Source organism: Schistocerca americana, chromosome X, assembly GCF_021461395.2.
Source record: "Schistocerca americana isolate TAMUIC-IGC-003095 chromosome X, iqSchAmer2.1, whole genome shotgun sequence".
Lineage (NCBI taxonomy): Eukaryota > Metazoa > Arthropoda > Insecta > Orthoptera > Acrididae > Schistocerca > Schistocerca americana.
Genome location: NC_060130.1, coordinates 346,444,331 through 346,468,395, shown reverse-complemented (window position 1 = coordinate 346,468,395; position 24,065 = coordinate 346,444,331). Strand labels below are relative to the sequence as shown.

General features: G+C 43.1%; 1 protein-coding gene across 1 annotated transcript; it reads left to right on the top strand.

The window, feature by feature from the left end:
- Nucleotides 1-1,198: 1,198 nt before the first annotated feature.
- Nucleotides 1,199-5,616, top strand: LOC124555547 (inhibitor of growth protein 5-like). The gene is made up of 3 exons (XM_047129502.1): nucleotides 1,199-1,311; nucleotides 2,243-2,321; nucleotides 2,409-5,616. The coding sequence occupies exons 2-3, from the start codon at nucleotides 2,299-2,301 to the stop codon at nucleotides 3,340-3,342; spliced, it is 957 nt and encodes a 318-aa protein (XP_046985458.1). The 5' UTR covers nucleotides 1,199-1,311; nucleotides 2,243-2,298; the 3' UTR covers nucleotides 3,343-5,616.
- The last annotated feature ends 18,449 nt before the right edge of the window (nucleotides 5,617-24,065 follow it).

Below are 24,065 nucleotides of genomic sequence, written 5' to 3'. Positions count from 1 at the left end.
CCCACAGAGACCTTTTAAGGCAGTAACGAGCAAATGTGACAGTTTACGTAGCCAAGTTTATCGAAATATGATGCCCAGTTTCTGTTTAGTGTAGGGCCTTTTCTTAGCAGCGGGTTCATTCATCAGTAGGTAGTGCAGTAGCGGAAGTTGTGTTAAGTTCAAATGGCTCTGAGCACTGTGGGACTTACCATCTGAGGTCATCAGTCCCCTAGAACTTAGAACTACTTAAACCTAACTAATCTAAGGACATCACACACATCCATGCCCGAGGCAGGATTCGAACCTGCAACCGTAGCCGTCGCGCGGTTCCGGACTGAAGCGCCTAGAACTGATCGGCCACTGCGGCCGGCAGTGTCAACTGTCAGTGAACTGCTGCCACAGTCTGAAAGGACCGAAATTCATTTCACTCGCATTTAGAGAACTAGTTACAGAAAACAGCTGTTAATTACTGACATGAACATTTCTGAACGTACATTAATGAAAGTCATTTTTTCTATTTTTTTCCACATGACTTTTTTCTTTCTTTCTGCTGGGCATCAGGACGCTCCTCCCTACGGGCCCCCGGGGAATTGCCCAGGCTGTCCCAGGATAGTTACGCAACTGTCACGAAGTATTGAGTTCCAGTATTATAACTCTGTTCAACATCAGTAATGTTGTGACCGAATTATGTCTATGGAAAGATTACATATTTCAGGTCTTGAAATTCATTTTGTTTTTTAAATGTACATGTGAAAATAAACCAGAAATAGTGAAGTCGCTCAATATTATCAACAATCTCTGTATTAGCTAAACAATTCTTTCATCGAGTTAATAATTTGTTCTGCCAAAGCAACCATTGAAAGATAAATATCATCGTAAGCGTAATTTTTTAATGTTAATTATATTAAAACAAATGCAATAAAACGGTATTTTCAAGTGTGCCCTTTGTACTGTTTACAGTACACCAAGAAAGTACGTAAGTTCGGTTTTGTCAAAAGTTTGAATCCGGCAGTGGCCCATTCTTTAACTCGAGCGCTCAAATGCAATTAAGGGAGCAATCAGTGACTGATGTTCCCGCGCGGGAGAGAGCGAGTGCGCAGGCGCGGTCCTGTTCCCGGTGCAAATGAATGACGGGAGCTGGGCTCCGTGCAGGGGTCACGTGGTACAGGGCGCGCCGCTTCGGGAGCAGTCGGCCGGCTCCGCAGGCGCAGCTGTGCGATCAATAGGAGGCGAGCGCGAGCGCTGCCTGGTCAGCTGACGGCGTAGCCTTCCCACCCGCCGACGCCAGTGCGTTCCGGCACAGCCTACGCGGCGCATCTCCTGTTCACGCAGGTAAACCACCACTCGCTCCCCGGCGAGTTCCCTCTCGTACTCACTTCCTAATTTACGGACAATGTCGCTACCTTCTGACGAGGGTGTTCAAAGAAATGCGTAGACAATTATTTTGCTATTTTCTTCCAGTCTGTTGTCTATATACAGTTATTTGTCGATATTAGGCTGCGAAGAATAATCATTTTACTTTTGTTAAGCTGACGTTCTGGAGTCGTTCTTGGTGGCGTTGTCCACGCGATTGAGTTATCTGTCTGAGTACTCCAAGGCGTGTTGATGGTGACATATGGAAAATTAACCGACTGTAAAAGGAGCTCTGTAGCTCAGTGGTAATGTTTACTTACGGATTCAAAGGTTTCGGGCTCGATCCCCAGAAAATCGCAAGATTTTTATCTGTCAATTAATAATTTTCCCCCTTTAGGCGCCGGCCGGAGTGGCCGTGCGGTTCTAGGCGCTACAGTTTGGAACCGCGAGACCGCTACGGTCGCAGGTTCGAGTCCTACGTCGGGCATGGATGTGTGTGATGTCCTTATTTTAGTTATGTTTAATTAGTTCGAAGTTCTAGGCGACTGATGACCTCAGAAGTTAAGTTGCATACTGCTCAGAGCCATTTGAACTATTTTTGAACCCCCTTCAGGCTATATTTGTTTATGTGAAAAATCTCGGGTTGCACAGTGTCTCGCAATCCATGTTGATCTGCAGGTCATGCTATAACTACAACCACCAGTAATAGGATTATGTTTAGTGAAGCACTGTGGTGTTCAAACCAACCTTCAGGTTGATAACATCTTTACCAAAAGGAGGGTTTTCATATAACATATTTTAGAATGTGATGGTACTCACGGCACCAGGCCTAGAACGCCTATATTTGTTTGTTTATGTGTCGTAGAAGCATTGTAATGGCTCAGGGAGTAATACCAGTTTGTATTTGCAGGATTTCGCAGTACTGCGAGAGAACCAGATCGTAGAGGCTTCGTCACAGAGCACAAAATGGATTGGAGACAGATCTCGAGGTACTATCGCGTTGCGACGGCGCGTGCTATAGCAGCGAGCGGAGTAGGCAGGCAGATGACTGTAGCGTGACTTGTCTCGGTTCACAGGGACGCGGGCCTGATGCAGACGGCGACGATGACGTGTGCGCTGTACCTGGAGCACTACCTGGACAGCCTGGAGCACCTGCCCATAGAGCTGCAGCGCAACTTCACGCTGATGCGCGACCTGGACGCGCGCGCCCAGGGCCTCATGCGCAACATCGACCGCATGGCCAGCGAGTACCTGCGCCAGCTCAAGACGCTGCCGCCGCACAAGCGCAAGGAGCAGATGAACACCATCCAGCACCTGTTCAACAAGGCCAAGGAGTACGGAGACGACAAGGTGCAGCTCGCCATCCAGACGTACGAGCTGGTGGACAAGCACATCCGCCGGCTGGACGCCGACCTGGCCCGCTTCGAGGCCGAGATCCAGGACAAGGCGCTGAGCACCTCGCGCAGCCAGCAGCAACAACTGCAGCAGCAGCAGCAACAGCAGCAGGAGGAAGCGTACGCGGGCAAGAAGGGCCGCAAGAAGCTGAAGGACAAGGAGCGCAAGAAGCGCGCGGGCAACGGCTCGTCCGAGGAGGAGGCGAGTGTCGCTTCCAAGGGATCCCGCAAGAAGCACAAGAAGGGCAGCCTCGGGCTGGGCGGCTCTGGGCACGGGTCGAGCGCGTCGGGCAGCGGCGCCGGCCCGTCGTGCAGCGGCTTGGGCGGCTCCTCGCTCGTCGAGTGCATCGACGTGCCCGTCGGCGTGGGGGGCGTGGGCGGCATGCTGCCCAGCCTCGCCGCCATCGCGCACCCCTCCGACGTGCTCGACATGCCCGTCGACCCCAACGAGCCCACCTACTGTCTGTGCCACCAGGTGTCCTACGGCGAGATGATCGGCTGCGACAATCCGGATTGCCCCATCGAGTGGTTCCACTTCGCGTGCGTCGGTCTCGTCACCAAGCCCAAGGGCAAGTGGTTCTGCCCCAAGTGCAACGCAGATCGCAAGAAGAAGTAAAGCAAACCCACAATGCTCCCAACCACTCCTTCCTCGGCTCCTGTGTACCCCGCACGATCCACCCGCAGTTGCTGTGCGTACCACATCACGCCACACGTTTCCCAAAAAATGCACTGGCCGGACGTCTGTTTTCTTCTTTCGATTGCCCTATGTGTTTTACCCCTATTTATCCTTATCTGAGGAAAGTGACTCTTTATGTTTGTTCCATTGCAGCTTAAGCCTTCTTTTACGTTATTTGTGTGTTGTGAACTCGAAGATATTTCCGTCGTTGCCCGAGAGCGCTACACAGAACAAAGTGCTGCAAAATCATCAGCCGCGCGACAACTAAAGGTAAATTCCGACTTTTGCCATCCACGTATTTTATGTCCGATCATGAACAGCACGCATGCTGTTTTAATGTTTTATCACATTCATATTTCCCTTTCATCTCCGCCCACACTTTTGCATAGCATATCAGCCCGCCTGCTTTCGAAAAAAATATACTGGCCAGCTGCCAGTATTCTTCACTCCATTGTCCTGTTTGTTTTGTCCCTATTTACTCATTAGATATGAGAATTCGTTTAATATATACGGGCACCATCCACAGTCGAGGGTAACAACGCCAACTATGACACAAAATATTGCGCGCGAGCTAATTACAAAGCTAATAGAGAGCATTCAGTGTCCTCGGTGCACTGCACGATCATGTAGGGTTTTCGCCGTGTCGCGCTCTTCGCCAACACAGAAATGGAAAACTCGTTGTCCCCTTGAACATTCAAAATTTTAACCTATTTTTCACAACTACCGCTTTTGTCACAGATAAAACTTTTCCGCATCGATGGTCACGGCAGATCGCCTACGGAAGATCTGTCATCGCCGTAGCTAGATGCTAGAACATACGAATTTTTTTTTCAGGTTTTATAACCCGAAATTCTCTGTGAAATATGACCTCGTGTTCATATTTTGTAACTTTGTTACCATTTTTCAGTTACTTCGTGTTATATTTTTGGCACATATTCGTAGGTGTACTGTTTCTCTGTGCAGACTGTTTCTTTCGACTCCCGCAAGCATGCAACCCATCTCTTCTGACGATATTTTGAATCTGAACTAAATGGTAACTAATTGTCACGCTTTAAGTGTTCGATGTCGTGTACTGTGGTGTTGTGCTAGTTTACTACTGTAATTGAGCTGCGCTGTTTCTTCGTTGATAAGTGTTATTTTACATGTCAAAAATGGTTGTTGAACACATTCTATTCTGCTGGCGAACAATCTCAATTACGTGAGCTTCATTCGCTTCTGCATGTGAGTAGTTTGCAAAAAAAGTATTAATTTCATTTCTCCACTGATAATTTCACAAATATAATCGTTTTAAATATCAGCTGTGGAATTTTAGACGATGTATTAAAAACAGATGTGTCGACTGTTCGTTTCTAGGCATCGGTTTGCATCAATTATACTAAACATACTGCATTTTGTTTTGATAATGGATGAGAGATGCCGCAAACGTAAAAGTTTCAAAATATTTAATATAAACAGTGTCGGTTGCAAATTGTCACATTTTTAGATATTATGATCGTCATTAAGTAATCGAAGCTAATTATCATTTGTGACGATTTGCTACTGAAAGTGTTTATACTAAGTGTATTGAGTATTTGTTTACACGATTTGGTACTGTTGCTCTTCTGAATTACTCGAGATGTACCATTTAAGTAGGACCTATTCCACCTCGGTGCTGATGGTTCTCAGTGTGTCAATAAATTCCTCATAGCGATCAACAGTTTCTTGAGCTATAGAAGACGGTTTAGTTTCTACACAGATTTCGTTGCATTTACTGTTACATATATAAAATATATACATTAAATTAAGGTTCTTCTTAAAACTAAGGAAACAGAAGAAGATATTGATGTTTTAAATGATATAAATGTATTATTGTGGGTTGTTAGATGTGACATAAATGTGTATTAAAAGATCTTTTGCATGTTAATTGTTAAGAATGAGTCAAAACTAAAATCAAAAGTAATGGATGTACATCTATACCAAAGATAAATGTCTTTGCTCCAGTTTTACCCAAAGAAATTCTTAACTGTAGATTTAGTTTCATAGCTTTATTTGGAGGTGACATGAAGGAAATGATTGAAGGCTGCTGCCGCAGCTGTGCTGATGGATATTTTAAGTAATTGCGTTGGTCAACTGTAGTGGTATTATTTACTTTTAAGTTCGTATGTAGTTTAGAAATAAAATCTTAATATCCAAATGCGTATTTGTAAAAGATGTTGGAGCATTTATTTTGTAATTTCTTTTGCACTAGTTTTTCAATAAAAGACGTTTCTGATAAATCTGTAGTCATTTTAAAATACCAGCAACTGCATGTCAATGTATTTCTTTGCAAGCGATTTGGAGAACAGCTATTAAAAACTTGCTCATTAGATAGTATTAAACATTTTTGTATGTTGAAATCATTCCATATTCCACCGATTGCAAATAATTTGTCTATTGTATATTTTTCCTGAATCTGCCTTGTGGTTTTTGCTATTTTGAAGCAAAAGTGCGTTAAGTACGAAACGAATGTAGACGTCGAGTCACACTACAGGTCAGTCGTCATGACAACCATTACTTCGTATTCACATTCGTTGGCGTCGCCAACACACAGACATATTGTCACATTCGATCCTGATCTATATCAGCCCACGCTACAGAACAGCCTATCACCACATTGAAGATTTCGGGCTAGAGCACAATCACAATCATGCAGGTGGCCACTCAGAAGCAAAAATCATCTCTCATGACTTAAAAATATAAGTTACGTGTAACTTTTTGGAGGACTGAGTATATGGTACAAGAAGAGGTTAATAACATTCTTGTGTTCAACACGTATTGTGTCTAACAGTGATTTTAACGGCAAACACTTAGTCAACCGTATGCTGACGATTGTGTAATTTTTCCTCCAAGTAATCACGTGAAATGTCTTCTATATGCTCATGCACCCCAGTCGCTGTAATTTCAAGTTCAGTGTGAAAAAATACAGGTAGAAGAAAGTAAAAGCACATACACATGTTCTTGATATATAGCTGCTAAAATCGATGTATACCAAGAGAGAACAACCTAATGAAAAATGCATGGCCTCTTCATACGCTTTGTAGCACAGAAGAAACGGAAAAAAAAGAAAAAACATAGCAGACGACGATATACCACCTGTCTTGCGCTCCACCATATTTTTGTGTGTGAGGTAACTGTTGCCCTGCATTCCTGAAAATTCAGCTATTTACTGTTGTTTGAAGTTAATACGTCATAGTACAAATGTTGATCGGATAGCTTTCACTTATTGATTTACAATTAATTATGTTACTGTTGAGCAAAGACGTCACCATGCGCCACCAATCTGAATAGGCCTAACAGAAAGAAACGTCGACGGCACAATATATTTTGAGGATTGAAAATCTCCTATCTTAATGTATGATTTTGCGATACATGGAATGTTGGGAAGACGACCTAATCAGTGAAACCTGATAAACACAAGAACCAGTAACTTTTTCTAAATTCTTACTTGTTATGTGTTGCGATATCAGATGTGAGAAGCGAATGTGAACTGTGTGTGTGTGTGTGTGTGTGTGTAAGTGTGTGAGAGAGCGCATGTGCAATTTCACGACAGAGGTTGTGATGTTCGTATCTGCAGTCAGTATATGATAAACCTGAACCGAGAAGTCAGAGACCCACATGCACGCACTGTGAAACCTACGATGTAAAGAAGCTAACGCCAGCTGATTACAGAAAGGAATGCATTTTGGAACTTGTGTTTACTAGATTTTTGTCATTTGGTCCATACTACCTCTTCCCAAAATATGGAAAACAAAGATTTTGCAGTTAAAGATATATGTTTCATAGTACCGAAGACGGAGAAGTGCTCATAGCTCTTAAGGTATGCATTTTAAGCTCATGATTTGCTTCGAATAATCGTTCCCGTCATATCCTTCAATACTGACCATTCGCCCTCAGACACCCCATATATTTTATCTATTAGTCTGAGAAGTGAGGAAAGAGGCCATACGTTTGTAGCGTCCGCGCCAATTGATATGTCTACATCTACAAGGTGCTGTGACTTCTCCTGGCACGGGCACAGCATTTGATGTCGCTCTCGGCTGATTTTATCATTGTGGGTAATCTGTTCATTAAAACATGTGGTCAGTATGTGTGGAAGAGTGGGCATGTCACCAAAAAGTACAGCTCCCTTGGGGTTGCACTTACAGTACTTGATTCACAGAGGTAAATAAAACTTTCTGCATGTAGTGCCGGCCGAAGTGGCCGTGCGGTTCTAGGCGCTACAGTCTGGAACCGCGTGACCGCTACGCTCGCAGGTTCGAATCCTGCCTCGGGCATGGATGTGTGTGATGTCCTTAGGTTAGTTAGGTTTAAGTTGTTCTAAGTTCTAGGGGACTGATGACCACAGCACTTAAGTCCCATAGTGCTCAGAGCCATTAGAACCATGTTTTTTTTTTTTTTTTTTTTTTTTTTTTTGCATGTAGTCAAAGCAAAAACTTCCTGTTGTACAATCAAACTCGCGTCTCGATATTTCAGCTTATTTATTAAGACAGTATCTCATTGGTCTCTTGCTGCTGAGAGGACCTCGTTTCAGAATTGGCTGCCCATGAAAAAAATCTGGTATGGTAACTAGGAATATAAACCACGACCTGAGGCATATAGCTACTGACGCCGAGTACACAATCGACCTATTCGTAGCTGTCGAGACCGACATTATTCCGAGTGGTGCTCTAGATCATCACAACTGGTTTTTGTTCGAAACGTCACTGAAATCTTAAATCCGTGCGTTTATGATTCTTGGCACAATGCCAGCAAATATTTACTCGGACATGAATTTTTTTTTCCATTTTGAGGTGGGAATTGTCCGTTGACACCTGTTGGCTCTCCTCACGCCATTCTTTGAGCAGATGCCCAGAGTACTCTCACACGTACGAGATTACTGATGCATCCTACAACACTTTTATTTTTGTTGTGGTCGACAGCTTCAGAGTGTTTTAAAAATGAAGACATGGTCCAAGCAGGCTATATTATCTGTGCGATCGACCTCTTTCAACCATGGGTCATTTTCAAGCACGTATGAAGCTGGAAGCTTAAGATACGTGCTTGAAAATGACCCAAGATTGAAATTAGTCGATCGCACAGATAAAAAAAAAATACGGCCTACTTTGACCATCATTTCATTCTCTTCCTATAACACTATTACTTTATTTCTGAGCTGCATTATAGCGTATATCTTTGGGAAAAAGTTGCGAGCTGGGAGGGGAACAAGACTGGTACTGAAATCCTGCAATACAGGGTGAGTCGCGTAAAATATCTCTTTTGTTTCTCGGATGGTTCAAGACGTCGAAACGAGCTTTTCGGTAAATGATAGTATACAGCGTGGTACGTACTTTTATTGTAATGTTAATATTCTTAACTCTTATGTCAACGAAGATATTATATCGGAACGATGCACCATTTTAACGGCGTTCGAAAGCTCTAGAAAAGACGAGTGTCATATAACCCTTATTAATGATGAAATTGGAACTGTTACTAAAAGTTTCGAGAAATGTGCTAAAACTGAAAGGCAAGGTGGCCAGAATCCGCTATTGCGGTGTAAACGCTGTCAAGTGGTGCTCTATGCCAAGCCACTTCGTTATATACAGCAAGAAGCTAGGCCTATGTTACTAATCAATTTAATTCTTCATCTTCATCATTAATTTATATCTTTATTCTTTAAAAATAAAATTTAACGCGTTTCGATCAAAGTCACCATTAGAATCTTTCACCTAAACAGAAAAAAATGAGATGTAATATTTCTACAATAATTACAAAAATACATTGTATAGAAACAACATGAAGACAAACCACATTTAAAAACTCGATACACTGTAGGTCGTCAATACATACGTACTGTTGTACAACGACTGCTGAGTGCTGTTCAGCGAGGAAGCCTGCCTTAAATGGCAATCTGTAAAACTACAATTAACATTTATAAATTAAGCACACAGTCATTTCATAAAAATAATCCCTAAAAATTGAAATTGTCACGCTAAAATTTAAAACAACGTCTACAGATTGAGTATACAGTTATTTCATAAAAAATAATCAATAAAAATAATGAACAGGACATACTATGTTAAAAATTATAATTTACATCTCAAATTAGGTATACAGTCAGTTCACAAATATTAAACTACATAAATTAAAATGTGCAATTTTGTTGATAAACATCGTAATGTATGGCTATTGTAAGATTATGCAAGGCAGAGCTTCACACAACTTTACCTATGCTGTGAGATATGTAAAGCTACATTTTGAACTGAAGCATGACGGTTCCAATTCTTATGGATTACTTTTATAAAATGACTGTATGCTTAATTTATAAACGTTAACTGGAATTTGACACTGACAAGTCCTATTGCTTGTAACGGCACCTGGCGCCCACAGATTGTGATGTGAGGCATCTGCCTCGATGGGTAGCAGCACTGGGCATGATAAAACTATACGTGTGAACTGACGAGATACAGTGTATCGACTTTTACAGTGTGGTATGTCTTTATTTTGTTTCCATAGGATGTGTTATTGAAATTACCTATATTAATAATAAACCAAAAAAATCGTCGTTCGCCTTTGAACATGTTAATCTCCCTAAGGTTTTCACAGGTAACTTGAGCATATCTTAGGGTACCGTGCAGACTTTAATTCACCAAAATCGGATCACGGACAAAGAGATATCGTGATTTAAACTTTTACTAAAGCTTCCTTGTCTGTCTGTCTGAAGACACTAATCTGCAAAACTACTAGACGGATTTTTATGGAGTTTCCACTGGTAACTTCAGCGCAGCTATGGGCACCGCGTAGGCTACATTTCATCCAAATACGAAAATCAAAGTAAGATGTTCATATATATTATAAAAACGTGTGTATGTTTCACATCTCCTCCGAAACCACTGGACGGATTTCAATCCAACTTGGTACACATATAATTTACCGTCTGGAAAGAATCGTTGTGCGGGTAAGAACCATCTACCTATCAGAGGGGTAAGGGTGGAGGTGGAAAACAAGTGTAGGTGACGACGCGCGAATACCCAGATTTAATTCATTCAGTGTTTGAGAACAAGAGCACGTGGTGACTTCTAAAAAACTTTGCATATTCACTAGTGGCCATTAAAATTGCTACATCAAGAAGAAATGGAGATGATGAACGGGTATTCATTGGACAAATATATTGTACTAGAACTGACATGTGATTACATTTTCACGCAATTTAGGTGCATAGATCCTGAGAAATCAGTACCCTGAACAACCACCTCTGGCCGTACTAACGGCCTTGATACGCCTGGGCATTGAGTCAAATAGAGCTTGGATGGTGTGTACAGGTACAGCTGCCCATGTAGCTTCAACACGATACCACAGTTCAAGAGTAGTGACTGCCGTATTGTGACGAGCCAGTTGCTCGGCCACCATTGACCAGACGTTTTCAATTGGTGAGAGATCTGGAGAATGTACTGGCCAGGGCAGCAGTCGAACATTTTCTGTATCCAGAAAGGCCCGTACAGGACCTGCAACATGCGGTCGTGCATTATCCTGGTGAAATGTAGGGTTTCGCAGGGATCGAATGAAGGGTAGAGCCACGGGTCATAACACATCTGAAATGCAACGTCCACTGTTCAAAGTGCCGTCAATGCGAACAAGAAGTGACCGAGACGTGTAGCCAATGGCACCCCATACCATCACGCCGGGTGATACGCCAGTATGGCGATGACGAATACACGCTTCCAATGTGCGTTCACCGCGATGTCGCCAAACACGGATGCAACCATCATGATGCTGAAAGCAGAACCTCGATTCAACCGAAAAAATGACGTTTTGCCATTCGTGCGCCTAGGTTCGTCGTTGAGTGCACCATCGCCGGCACTCCTGTGTGTGATGCAGCGTCAAGGGTAACCGCAGCCATTGTCTCCGAGCTGATAGTCCATGCTGCTGCAAACGTCGTCGAACTGTTCGTGCAGATGGTTGTTGTCTTGCAAACGTCCCCATCTGTTGACTCAGCGATCGAGACGTGGCTCCACGATCCGTTACAGTCGTGCGGATAAGATGCCTGTCATCACGACTGCTAGTGGCACCTGAACCCACCGATTCAATATTCTGCTAACAGTCATTGGATCTCGACCAACGCGAACAGCAATGTCGCGATACGATAAACCGCAATCGCGATAGGCTACAATCTGGCCTTTATCAAAGTCGGAAACGTGATGGTATGCATTTCTCCTCCTTACAGGATGCATCACAACAACGTTTCACCTGGCAACGACAGTCAACTGCTGTTTGTGTATGAGAAATCGGTTGGAAACTTTCCTCATGTCAGCACGTTGTAGGTGTCGCCACCGGCGCGAAGCTTGTGTGAATGGTCTGAAAAGCTAATCATTTGCATATAATAGCATCTTCATCCCGTCGGTTAAGTTTCGCGTGTGTAGGACGTCATCTTCGTGGTTTAGCAATTTTAATGGCCAGTAGGGTAATTTCAGACCTTAACGAAACTCTTCTGCTGACACCCTCGCCCCACATAACGATAAAAGGAAAAAAAAGACAAGTTTATCGCTCACAACATTTTCGCTGTTCGTTGGCGTATTAGGCATGACGTTATAATTTATTACTTCTTTACTGCCTACTGTATTCGCGACACAATTTGCGGACAGTGTTCAAGTATACTGCTGAATGTACCTGCAAAATTATGTCAGTGTACAACACATACTTAAGGATATATGAAGTCATAAACACTGAGATGCGTGTAAAACTGCCGCATCGAGTATGAAATTAAACCCTTGACTCTGCGCCCTGTTGCGCCGGGCTGTTGGCCGCAGCTGCCGCGCTGCTGACACATAAAGAGCCGTGCGCGTCTCCAGCTGTTTCCCTCTGGGTAATTATTTCCACACCTCGCACCACTTGCAGCGCCGCCCGAGTTTGGCGCGAGTTTTGGTAAACCAAGCGACTGTTGCGACTGTAATAAGATAACAATTCGAAGCTTTTCACAGTAACAATGTCTTTATGAAAATAAAATGATGTCGTATTCGTTTTGATATTCTGAGGGAGAATTTTATTGGTAGGCCCACGCATACACAGTTCTTTGAACAAATTGATTAGAGATTAGTTTTTGCATGGTATACTTCAAAGCACTGCACGAAGTCTGATAGCACACTCTTCACAAAACACACGTGTTTCCCTTCACACTTTTTTCCCGTTGGAGGCCTTTTCGCTGCATCATACTCAGCATTTTCGCGTCGGCGCCTGCTTGTTCGCAGCAGATGCAATGTGTTTAGGAAAATGTCGTCGTCAGTGGTGGATTTAAAAATTTTGCGCCCATAGGTGCACGGTATTATTAGCGTATCTATTGTTCCAAGTGACTTTTTTCTTGTTATGAGTGAGAACCCAGAATTCTTGTGTTCAATGAATTCTCATGATGAGATAAATATTAGAAATATTTTTCCAATCTGCAATACCATAGTAGCAATCGCGGCCTTGCCTCCGAACATTTTATATGGTGCACAAAAAACAGCACCGGTGCTACAGGAGTATACCAGAAAATCACGCAAAGCTGATTCACCATCTAAAAGTTTACGGTAAAATACATTTTTGTTCAAATATCTGTTTTTATCGCCTATTTATCTTCTTGAATTAGAAAAATCACCGTCACAATTTTGATTAATGCCACGTTGTAAGAGGATGTCGATTGTTGATTCATTGACACACCATTCTGCAGTATCACCATTAACGAAGTTGTTTCTTTCTGTAATGCCTGACTCGACACTTAGTTTTTCATGAAACTCTAAATCAGGATTAATTCGCTTTTCTTCATTTTAAACTTTTGTTTCGTCTGTATTTACTTCTTTTACGACAGCTGCAGTGTCATTAATATCATCCGTAGTACTTGAACTCGAAGTCAAACCAGGAACATTTTTGGCGAAAATTTATCTACTCTGCGAAGCGTTTTTAGAACACTGGAAATACAATCAAAATTATGTACAGCAAATCAGTTGCCTGTTGAGAATATTTAAGTTCAGGGATTAAATTAAAAATTTTAATGAGTTCTAGAGCATATTCGTCAAGTAGTCTACATTACCCACAAGACAAATATCCCCAAGTGTTCTTTAAAATTCAAAGGTTCTAAGCTAAACACTGAACTTTAACTTCTCAATCGGCGTCTCATTCGCTGTAACCCTGAGGGAATTAGCTCACTAAGCGCTGCAGGGTAAGGCCTCGTCATCTGCAGGGTCTTCGTCATTTCAGCGCTTGCCTTTTAGATAGCTCTGAGAATTTGTAGCGGCTGTTGGTATTCAACATATGGGTTCCGACAGTTCCATTTTCTTGCTCTTTTCCATCCGCTACGTCAAACGTAATGTCAACACAGAAATGGTGTGGCGTGAATGCCTGGCAGCAGCGAGTCAGCTACATGGCGCAAACGGGACGTGACCAATTCACACTGAAGTGGCGCTGTTAGAGAGACGCGGGGCGGTCGTGCTACGAATTTATCAGAACATGTCATCCTCATCAGACTGAGATACCGACGCACTGGATCTTTTGTAATTCGTAAATGTTGAGCAACGAAGAAGATGCTGAATACATCCGTAATGGTTGAAAAAAGGAAAGAAGTATGGCACTCTCCATGTTAAAAAGGGACTGAACGCGTATCTCGAATGTTTCCAGCATTTTTATAGAATATCTCAGAAGTGAAGGATATCATTCAGAGTAAAGCAACGAAACTGAAATATTTTGACCATAATTCCTATATTTCCTATAATGTGAAGGACAGCATTCAGAGTAAAGCAACGAAAGTGGAATATTTTGATCATAATTACTATGTTTCGTATGATTTTCGTTTGAACATAAGCCTAAACATTGCTGATTTTGTGATTCATGTTCAAAATATTACGACACTTTTCCAAAATCTGATCATCCGTAAATATTTCACTGCTATAGATCAGAAATTCCGAGTTACAGGGCATAATTTGCTACCATGTGATAGGGGTTATGCCCTTACAGAGAAGAACAAAATATCCTTTCGCCCAGAAAATTGTATTTCAGTCATTTCCAATGACAAGGACAACAAATTCTTATTGTCTAGTATGAAATCAGAAGATTTCAAGGATCTTAGCGCTCTAAATCGCGGGTTGCACAGAGGCTCATTCAAAATAACTGAGTATGTCTTGCTAAACATTTCATCTGACTACCCTACTACATCAAGGGGAAATAGAGTCATAACATCCAGCAACCATGGATTTGTCAAAGCATTTCAAAGAAGACGAGAAGTGCTGGTTCAAAAAATGGTTCAAATGGCTCTGAGCACTATGGGACTTAACTACTGAGGTCATCAGTCCCCTAGAACTTAGAACTACTTAAACCTAACTAACCTAAGGACAGCACACAACACCCAGCCATCACGAGGCAGAGAAAATCCCCGACCCCGCCGGGAATCGAACCCGGGAGAGAAGTGCTGGAAAAAGTAATCTGTCACTAGATAAGATTACAGCTTTCCATACCTTGTGTGATAAATTCTGGCAGTAAAAAGTGCCAAGAAGAAAGCCTTACTTGACATGTGATTATATCCCAGCTGAGACACAGAACGAGCAAGTACCAAGTGAATAGTTGATTAGCACGTCTGTCTAACAAAACTCATTGATTGACGAAGGAAAATGTAATGTCGACTGTACACGTTTTGTGTAATTGCAACAGGAATAATGTTAAGTTTTTAGTATCTTATGCTGTCCCCCCATGAACCATGGACCTTGCCGTTGGTGGGGAGGCTTGCGTGCCTCAGCGATACAGATGGCCGTACCGTAGGTGCAACCACAACGGAGGGGTATCTGTTGAGAGGCCAGACAAACATGTGGTTCCTGAAGAGGGGCAGCAGCCTTTTCAGTAGTTGCAGGGGCAACAGTCTGGATGACTGACTGATCTGGCCTTGTAACATTAACCAAAACGGCCTTGCTGTGCTGGTACTGCGAACGGCTGAAAGCAAGGGGAAACTACAGCCGTAATTTTTCCCGAGGACATGCAGCTTTACTGTATGATTAAATGATGATGGTGTCCTCTTGGGTAAAATATTCCGGAGGTAAAATAGTCCCCCATTCGGATCTCCGGGCGGGGACTACTCAGGAGGACATCGTTATCAGGAGAAAGAAAACTGGCGTTCTACGGATCGGAGCGTGGGATGTCAGATCCCTTAATCGGGCAGGTAGGTTAGAAAATTTAAAAAGGGAAATGGATAGGTTAAGGTTAGATATAGTGGGAATTAGTGAAGTTCGGTGGCAGGAGGAACAAGACTTTTGGTCAGGTGATTACAGGGTTATAAATACAAAATCAAATGGGGGTAATGCAGGAGTAGGTTTAGTAATGAATAAAAAATAGGAGTGCGGGTAAGCTACTACAAACAGCATAGTGAACGCATTATTGTGGCCAAGATAGACACGGAGCACATGCCTACTACAGTAGTACACGTTTATATGCCAACTAGCTCTGCAGATGATGAAGAAATAGATGAAATGTATGACGAGATAAAAGAAATTATTCAGGTAGTGAAGGGAGACGAAAATTTAATAGTCATGGGTGACTGGAATTCGTCAGAGAAAAGGGAAAGAAGGAAACATAGTAGGTGAATATGGATTGGGGGGAAGGAATGAAAGAGGAAGCCGCTTTGTAGAATTTTGCACAGAGCATAACTTAATCATAGCTAACACTTGGTTCAAGAATCATAAAAGAAGGTTGTATACCTGGAAGAATCCTGGAGATACTAAAAGGTATCAGATAGATTATATAATGGTAAGACAGAGATTTAGGAACCAGGTTTTAAATTGTAAGACATTTCCTGGGGCAGATGTGGATTCTGACCACAATCTATTGGTTATGAACTGCAGATTGAAACTGAAGAAACTGCAAAAAGGTGGGAATTTAAGGAGATGGGACCTGGATAAACTGAAAGAACCAGAGTTTGTAGAGAGTTTCAGGGAGAGCATAAAGGAACAATTGACAGGAATGGGGGAAAGAAATACAGTAGAAGAAGAATGGGTAGCTCTGAGGGATGAAGTAGTGAAGGCAGCAGACTATCAAGTAGGTAAAAAGACGAGGGCTAATAGAAATCCTTGGGTAACAGAAGAAATATTGAATTTAATTGATGAAAGGAGAAAATATAAAAATGCAATAAATGAAGCAGGCAAAAAGGAATACAAACGTCTCAAAAATGATATCGACAGGAAGTGCAAAATGGCTAAGCAGGGATGGCTAGAGGACAAATGTAAGGATGTAGAGGCTTGTCTCACTAGGGGTAAGATAGATACTGCCTACAGGAAAATTAAAGAGAACTTTGGGGAGAAGAGAACCCCTTGTATGAATATCGAGAGCTCAGATGGCAACCCAGTTCTAAGCAAAGAAGGGAAGGCAGAAAGGTGGAAGGAGTATATAGAGAGTTTATACAAGGGCGATGTACTTGAGGACAATATTGTGGAAATGGAAGAGGATGTAGATGAAGACGAAATGGGAGATAAGATACTGCGTGAAGAGTTTGACAGAGCACTGAAAGACCTGAGTCGAAACAAGGCCCCGGGAGTAGACAACATTCCATTAGAACTACTGATGGCCTCGGGAGAGCCAGTCATGACAAAACTCTACCATCTGGTGAGCACGATGTATGAGACAGGCGAAATACCCTCAGACTTCAATAAGAATATAATAATTCCAATCCGAAAGAAAGCAGGTGTTGACAGATGTGAAAATTACCGAACTATCAGTTTAATAAGTCACAGCTGCAAAATACTAACGCGAATTCTTTACAGACGAATGGAAAAACTGGTAGAAGCCGACCTCGGGGAAGATCAGTTTGGATTCCGTAGAAATGTTGGAACACGTGAGGCAATACTGACCTTACGACTTGTCTTAGAAGAAAGATTAAGAAAAGGCAAACCTACGTTTCTAGCATTTGTAGACTTAGAGAAAGCTTTTGACAATGTTAACTGGAATACTCTCTTTCAAATTCTGAAGGTGGCAGGGGTGAGATACAGGGAGCGAAAGGCTATTTACAATTTGTACAGAAACCAGATGGCAGTTATAAGGGTCGAGGGGCATGAAAGGGAAGCAGTGGTTGGGAAAGGAGTGAGATAGGGTTGTAGCCTCTCCCCGATGTTATTCAATCTGTATATTGAGCAAGCAGTAAAGGAAAGAAAAGAAAAATTCGGAGTAGGTATTAAAATTCATGGAGAAGAAGTAAAAACTTTGAGGTTCGCCGATGACATTGTTATTCTGTCAGAGACAGCAAAAGACTTGGAAGAGCAGTTGAACGGAATGGACAGTGTCTTCAAAGGAGGATACAGGACGAACATCAACAAAATCAAAACGAGGATAATGGAATGCAGTCAAATTAAGTCGGGTGATGCTGAGGGAATTAGATTAGGAAATGAGACACTTAAAGTAGTAAAGGAGTTTTGCTATTTAGGGAGTGAAATAACTGATGATGGTCGAAGTAGAGAGGATATAAAATGTAGACTGGCAATGGCAAGGAAAGCGTTTCTCAAGAGAGAGAAATTTGTTAACATCGAGTGTAGATTTAAGTGTCAGGAAGTCGTTTCTGAAAGTATTTGTATGGAGTGTAGCCATGTATGGAAGTGAAACATGGACGATAACTAGTTTGGACGAAAAGAGAATAGATGTTTTCGAAATGTGGTGCTACAGAAGAATGCTGAAGATAAGGTGGGTAGATCACGTAACTAATGAGGAGGTTCAAATGGTACAAATGGCTCTGAGCACTATGGGACTTAACAGCTGTGGTCATCAGTCCCCTAGAACTTCGAACTACTTAAACCTAACGTAACTAATGAGGAGGTATTGAATAGGATTGGGGAGAAGAGAAGTTTGTGGCACAACTTGATTAGAAGAAGGGATCGGTTGGTAGGACATGTTTTGAGGCATCAAGGGATCACAAATTTAGCATTGGAGGGCACCGTGGAGGGTAAAAATCGTAGAGGGAGACCAAGAGATGAATACACTAAGCAGATTCAGAAGGATGTAGGTTGCAGTACGTACTGGGAGATGAAGAAGCTTGCACAGGATAGAGTAGCATGGAGAGCTGCATCAAACCAGTCTCAGGACTGAAGACCACAACAAACATGCTGCTGCTTGTGCAGATTTGTATTGCAGAAAATATTGTGTGTTTTGACCTGTCTTCTGTACTTTCCCAAAATAAAGTTTCAAATTCTGCAATAAATAACACAAAAAGGCCTGCAGAGTTTCCTCAGCACAACGTTGTAACTGCACAAACTCAACGTTATTCGGCAGCAAAATAAAAATTATGGTTCTCTTTTTTCTAAGGTAAAGTAAGTAACTGTGTAATAGCTGCTACATAAATATGCTAAATGGCGTTTTACCTCATACGCACTGTCTGAGTCAACAAAGCCCAAAAATGTAAGCATAAAATAGGTCAGCATAAAACATTCAGAGCACAGAATACTTTAATTATAAAAGTAGCAAAATTCCATTTCTCATTCACTACTCGCTGTAACAGACGTCATTTTTTCGACAATATTTAAACCAGAATAGTTATCGAATGTTTCGTGAAAGAAACTGCTAGTGTAGACAAGAAAAAATTGCGTATGCAAGTAGATAGCTAACTCTGCTGTTGGATATGTAATTGTCTACCTGTAGTTTTAAAATGAAAATAACTGTTAATGCAATACTAACTTCAAATGTGAATGTAATTGACTTTATAAACCGAATACGAAAGACCAATACGAGCTCCAAATCCGCATAGCGCGCGGCCATAACGTCGAGTGTTTCGTGTCGTAGATCGTCGCAGAAAAAAAAAAAAAAAAAAAAAAAAAAAAAAAAAAAAAAAAAAAAAAAAAAAATAATAGGCTCTGAGCACTACGGGACTCAACCTCTGAGGTCATTAGTCCCCTAGAACTTAGAACTAGTTAAACCTAAATAACCTAAGGACATCACACACATCCACGCCCGAGGCAGTATTCGAACCTGCGACCGTAGCGGTCTCGCGGTTCCAGACTGCAGCGCCTAGAACCGCACGGCCACTACAGCCGGCCGTCGCAGCCAGATATAAAACGTATCGCTTACTTACTTGAGACGCGGAGGCTGAGTCGCTTTCCTTCCACTGTCAAAAACAATTTTGATATGTTATCTATCTTACCTATGCAGTAACCTATGTCCTAAAACACACCAAAAGGAAACTGGCGAGCTGCTACATTCTACTTTAGCGGGAAAGTGCTCTGCCAAGCACGACTCCTGACCCAACATCTCGTCCGTCAGGACGGGTATTGAGTAGTGCTTGGTAGAGCACTTGCCAGCGAAAGGCAAAGGTCTCGCGTTCGATTCTCGGTCCGTCACACAGTTCTGATCTGCCAGGACGTTTCGACTTCATTATTTACAGCAAACTTTTCAAAATATACCTGTTGATTAGTTATTTTAGAAGTATCACAGCAACTATGGACAGTAACGAAAATAGAACTGCACTACTCGCCATTAAAATTGCTACGCCACGAAGACGACGTGCTACAGACGCGAAATTTAACCGACAGGAAGAAGATGCTGCGATATGCAAATGATTAGGTTTTCAGAGCATTCACACAAGGTTGGCGCCGGTGGCGACACCTACAACGTGCTGACATGAGGAAAGTTTCCAACCGATTTCTCATACACAAACAGCAGTTGACCGGCGTTGCCTGGTGAAACGTTGTTGTGATGCCTCGTGTAAGGAGGAGAAATGCGTACCATCACGTTTCCGACTTTGATAAAGGTCGGATTGTAGCCTATCGCGATTGCGGTTTATGGTATCGCAACATTGCTGCTCGCGTTGGTCGAGATCCAATGACTGTTAGCAGAATAAGGAATCGGTGGGTTCAGGATGGTAATACGGAACGGCGTGCTGGATCCCAACGGCCTCGTATCACTAGTAGTCGAGATGACAGGCATCTTATCCGCATTGCTGTAACGAATCGTGCAGTCACGTCTCGATCCCTGGGTCAACAGATGGGGACGTTTGCAAAACAACAACCATCTGCACCAACAGTTCGACGACGTTTGCAGCAGCATGGACTATCAGCTCGGAGACCACGGCTGCGGTAACCCTTGACGCTGTATCACAAAAAAATGGTTCAAATGGCTCTGAGCACTATGCGACTTAACTCCTGAGGTCATCAGTCGCCTAGAACTTAGAACTAATTAAACCTAAACTAACCTAAGGACATCACACACACCCATGCCCGAGGCAGGATTCGAACCTGCAACCGTAGCGGTCGTTCGGCTCCAGACTGCAGCGCCTAGAACCGCACGGCCACTCCGGCCGGCGCTGTATCACAGACAGGAGCGCCGGCGATGGTGTACTCAACGACGAACCTGGTTGCACGAATGGCAAAACGTCATTTTTTCGGATGGATCCAGGTTCTGCTTTCAGCATCATGATGGTCGCATCCGTGTTTGGCGACATCGCGGTGAACGCACATTGGAAGCGTTTATTCGTCATCGCCATACTGGCGTATCACCCGGCGTGATGGTATGGGATGCCATTTGTTACACGTCTGCCGCGCGGGATTAGCCGAGCGGTGTAAGGCGCTGCAGTCATGTACTGTGCGGCTGGTCCCGGCGGAGGTTCGAGTCCTCCCTCGCTCATGGGTGAGTGTGTTTGTCCTCAGGATACTTTAGCTTAAGTAGTGTGTAAGCTTAGGGACTGATGACCTCAGCAGTTAAGTCCCATAAGATTTCACACACATTTGAACATTTTGGTTACACGTCTCGGTCACCTCTTATTCGCATTGACGGCACTTTGAACAGTGGACGTTACATTCCAGATGTGTTACGACCCGTTGCTCTACCCTTCATTCTATTCGTGCGAAACCCTACATTTTAGTATGATAATGCATGGCCGCATGTTGCAGGTCCTGTACGGGCGTTTCTGGATACAGAAAATGTTCGCCTGCAGCCCTGGCCAGTTTATTCTCGAGATCTCTCACCAATAGAAAACGTCTGGTCAATGGTGGCTGAGCAACTGGCTCGTCACAATACACCAGTCACTACTCTTGATGAACTGTGGTATCGTGTTGAAGCTGCATGGGCAGCTGTACCTGTACACGCCATCCAAGCTCTGCTTGACTCAATGCCTAGGCGTATCAAGGCCGTTATTACGGCCAGAGGTGGCTGTTCTGGGTACTGACTTCTCAGGATCTATGCACCCAAATTGCGTGAAAATGTAATCAGATGTCAGTTCTAGTATAATATATTTGTCCAATGAATACCCGTTTATCATCTGCGTTTCTTCTTGGTGTAGCAATTTTAATGGCCAGTAGTGTAGTTCACTCTCAAGCTTGGCTGTCGCACTATAAGATGTCGAAAAGTCAGTTTTTTTGCTGAATGGTTTCCTTAAAATCGAATGAGAAAGACTGCGTAGCGGAGAATACGCGCGAATCTCAAAACAGTGGTTTCTAATTTTTTACGCGAAAAATATAACTTTTACTGAGTACCTGTCTACAGAGAAGGATGTGGCTTCCTTCATCTACGTTAAACAATATTTCTGAGCCACGTCGGATGACTTCAACATTACGAAAACAGTAGCGCGCCACTTAGACATATCCGCTACGTGTCCTTCCGGTGCGCCACTCGTGACGACGAAAGGACGTGGCGTGGACCAGGAAGCGACGTGCCTCCGGCACTCCATGTCTTTGTGAATTGTTTTTGTTAACATCGAGGTGGCGCGGAACTGCGTCACGTTCCCGCCAAACTTCCGCACAACGTCCTTTACGTGTAACTTAGGATTTACATTCAGTGATAGGCTGTTCCTTGGCAGGGGCCTCCTCACTTTCGGCGCCATGCAAACCTTACTATGAATAAAAATATGAAAGTAATAGTATCTATGCCTCTTACATGGTTCCCTAAACTGAAAATACGCAATGATATGAAAATATATAGCGTTCATGTTAACGAAGACATTCAAATATCTCGAAAACTACAAAATGGTTCAAATGGCTCTGAGCACTATGGGACTCAACTGCTGAGGTCATTAGTCCCCTAGAACTTAGAACTAGTTAAACCTAACTAACCTAAGGACATCACAAATATCCATGCCCGAGGCAGGATTCGAACCTGCGACCGTAGCGGTCTTGCGGTTCCAGACTGCAGCGCCTGTAACCGCACGACCACTTCGGCCGGCCTCGAAAACTACACATCGGATCAAAAAAAGTCATAATTCCAGTTTGTTTGTCTTGGATGGTAACATACAGTGATACGAAACTCGATCCCCCACCCAACCCCGTGCGTGGGTGGCAGAGGGAAACTTTGAAACCATCAAAGAGAACCCCCCCTATTTTATTACATATTACGATTCTACGGTAAAATCTACACACGTTCTGTCTGAAGCTTTTTCTTCGTTTCGCCACGGATGGCGCTGTAATCGGAGGAATAGAAATGGGTACGCAATCGTAATTTACGACATGCTATTCAACGGCCCTTGAATATCCAGTGGCACGTGCGACCAACATCCATGATGCGAGGGTAGGACAGGCCAGCATTTCATAACTTCTAATTATAAACCCCATTCGCAACGTTGTATTCCTCCGACATATCGAACAGGAGACTGCTAGACGTGCCACTGTGGCCGTGCGTCGAGGCAAACACTACTCAACTTTCCCGGTTAGAGTCCGTGTTCAAACGTAGTACCGCCAACTTCAGTACATTTAGTGATCCGCTTGTCAAATGACCGTACACAGAACAAAAGCATATCCGTGGGAATGTCAACACAGGCGTTTCTGATGCGGTCGACCATGTGTTCACCGCCTGTTGGTTTAAACAACCCCATAGAAATAAATCCGGCAACGTCAAATCCGGTGACCTAGCGGGCCAATTAATAGGGCCACCTGTGCCGATCCACCGACCAATGTAAATAAACACGGTCTAAAACCTCCGTGCTTCAGTTGCGTAATGCGCTGCGCAACCTCATGCTGAAACTAAATACGTTGTCGAACGTCCAGGGAAACATCCTGCAAACAGTAACGGTAGTTCCTGTTCCATAATCTTTCGATAAAATACAGACCAATGAGTTTTTTCCCCATGATGCCACACCATAAGCTAACCGACCAAAGGCGTTGATAGTCAACTTGCTGTAACCAGTGGAGATGGTCTACATTCCAGTAATGGATGTTATGCCGGTTGAAAGTACCATGTTTTGTGAATGTAAACTCAATGGAAAATAGTACCTCCGCAAAGAACGTGGGGGTCGTTTGCATTTGTTGACGTGTCCATTCACAAAACACTATCCGGTTGTGGAAATCGGCACCATGAAGTTCTTGACGGAGTGACACGTAGTATGAATGTTACTTATGACGATGAAATATTGTGGCAGTACTCCCTATGGACTTACCGGAATCGCGTATAATTGCCGGGCGCTTATCCGTGGCTTATGGTGCACTGCCGCTAGTACAGCTAATTCATTAGCTTCTCCTGTAACACTTTTGCTTCGTTTCTTTTTGCCTGTCTGTACCCTGCCATAAGACACAAAGGCGTTCACAACCTTGTGTACCCATTTCTAAAAATGGTTCAAATGGCTCTGAGCACTATGGGACTCAACTGCTGAGGTCATTAGTCCCCTAGAACTTAGAACTAGTTAAACCTAACTAACCTAAGGACATCACAAACATCCATGCCCGAGGCAGGATTCGAACCTGCGACCGTAGCGGTCTTGC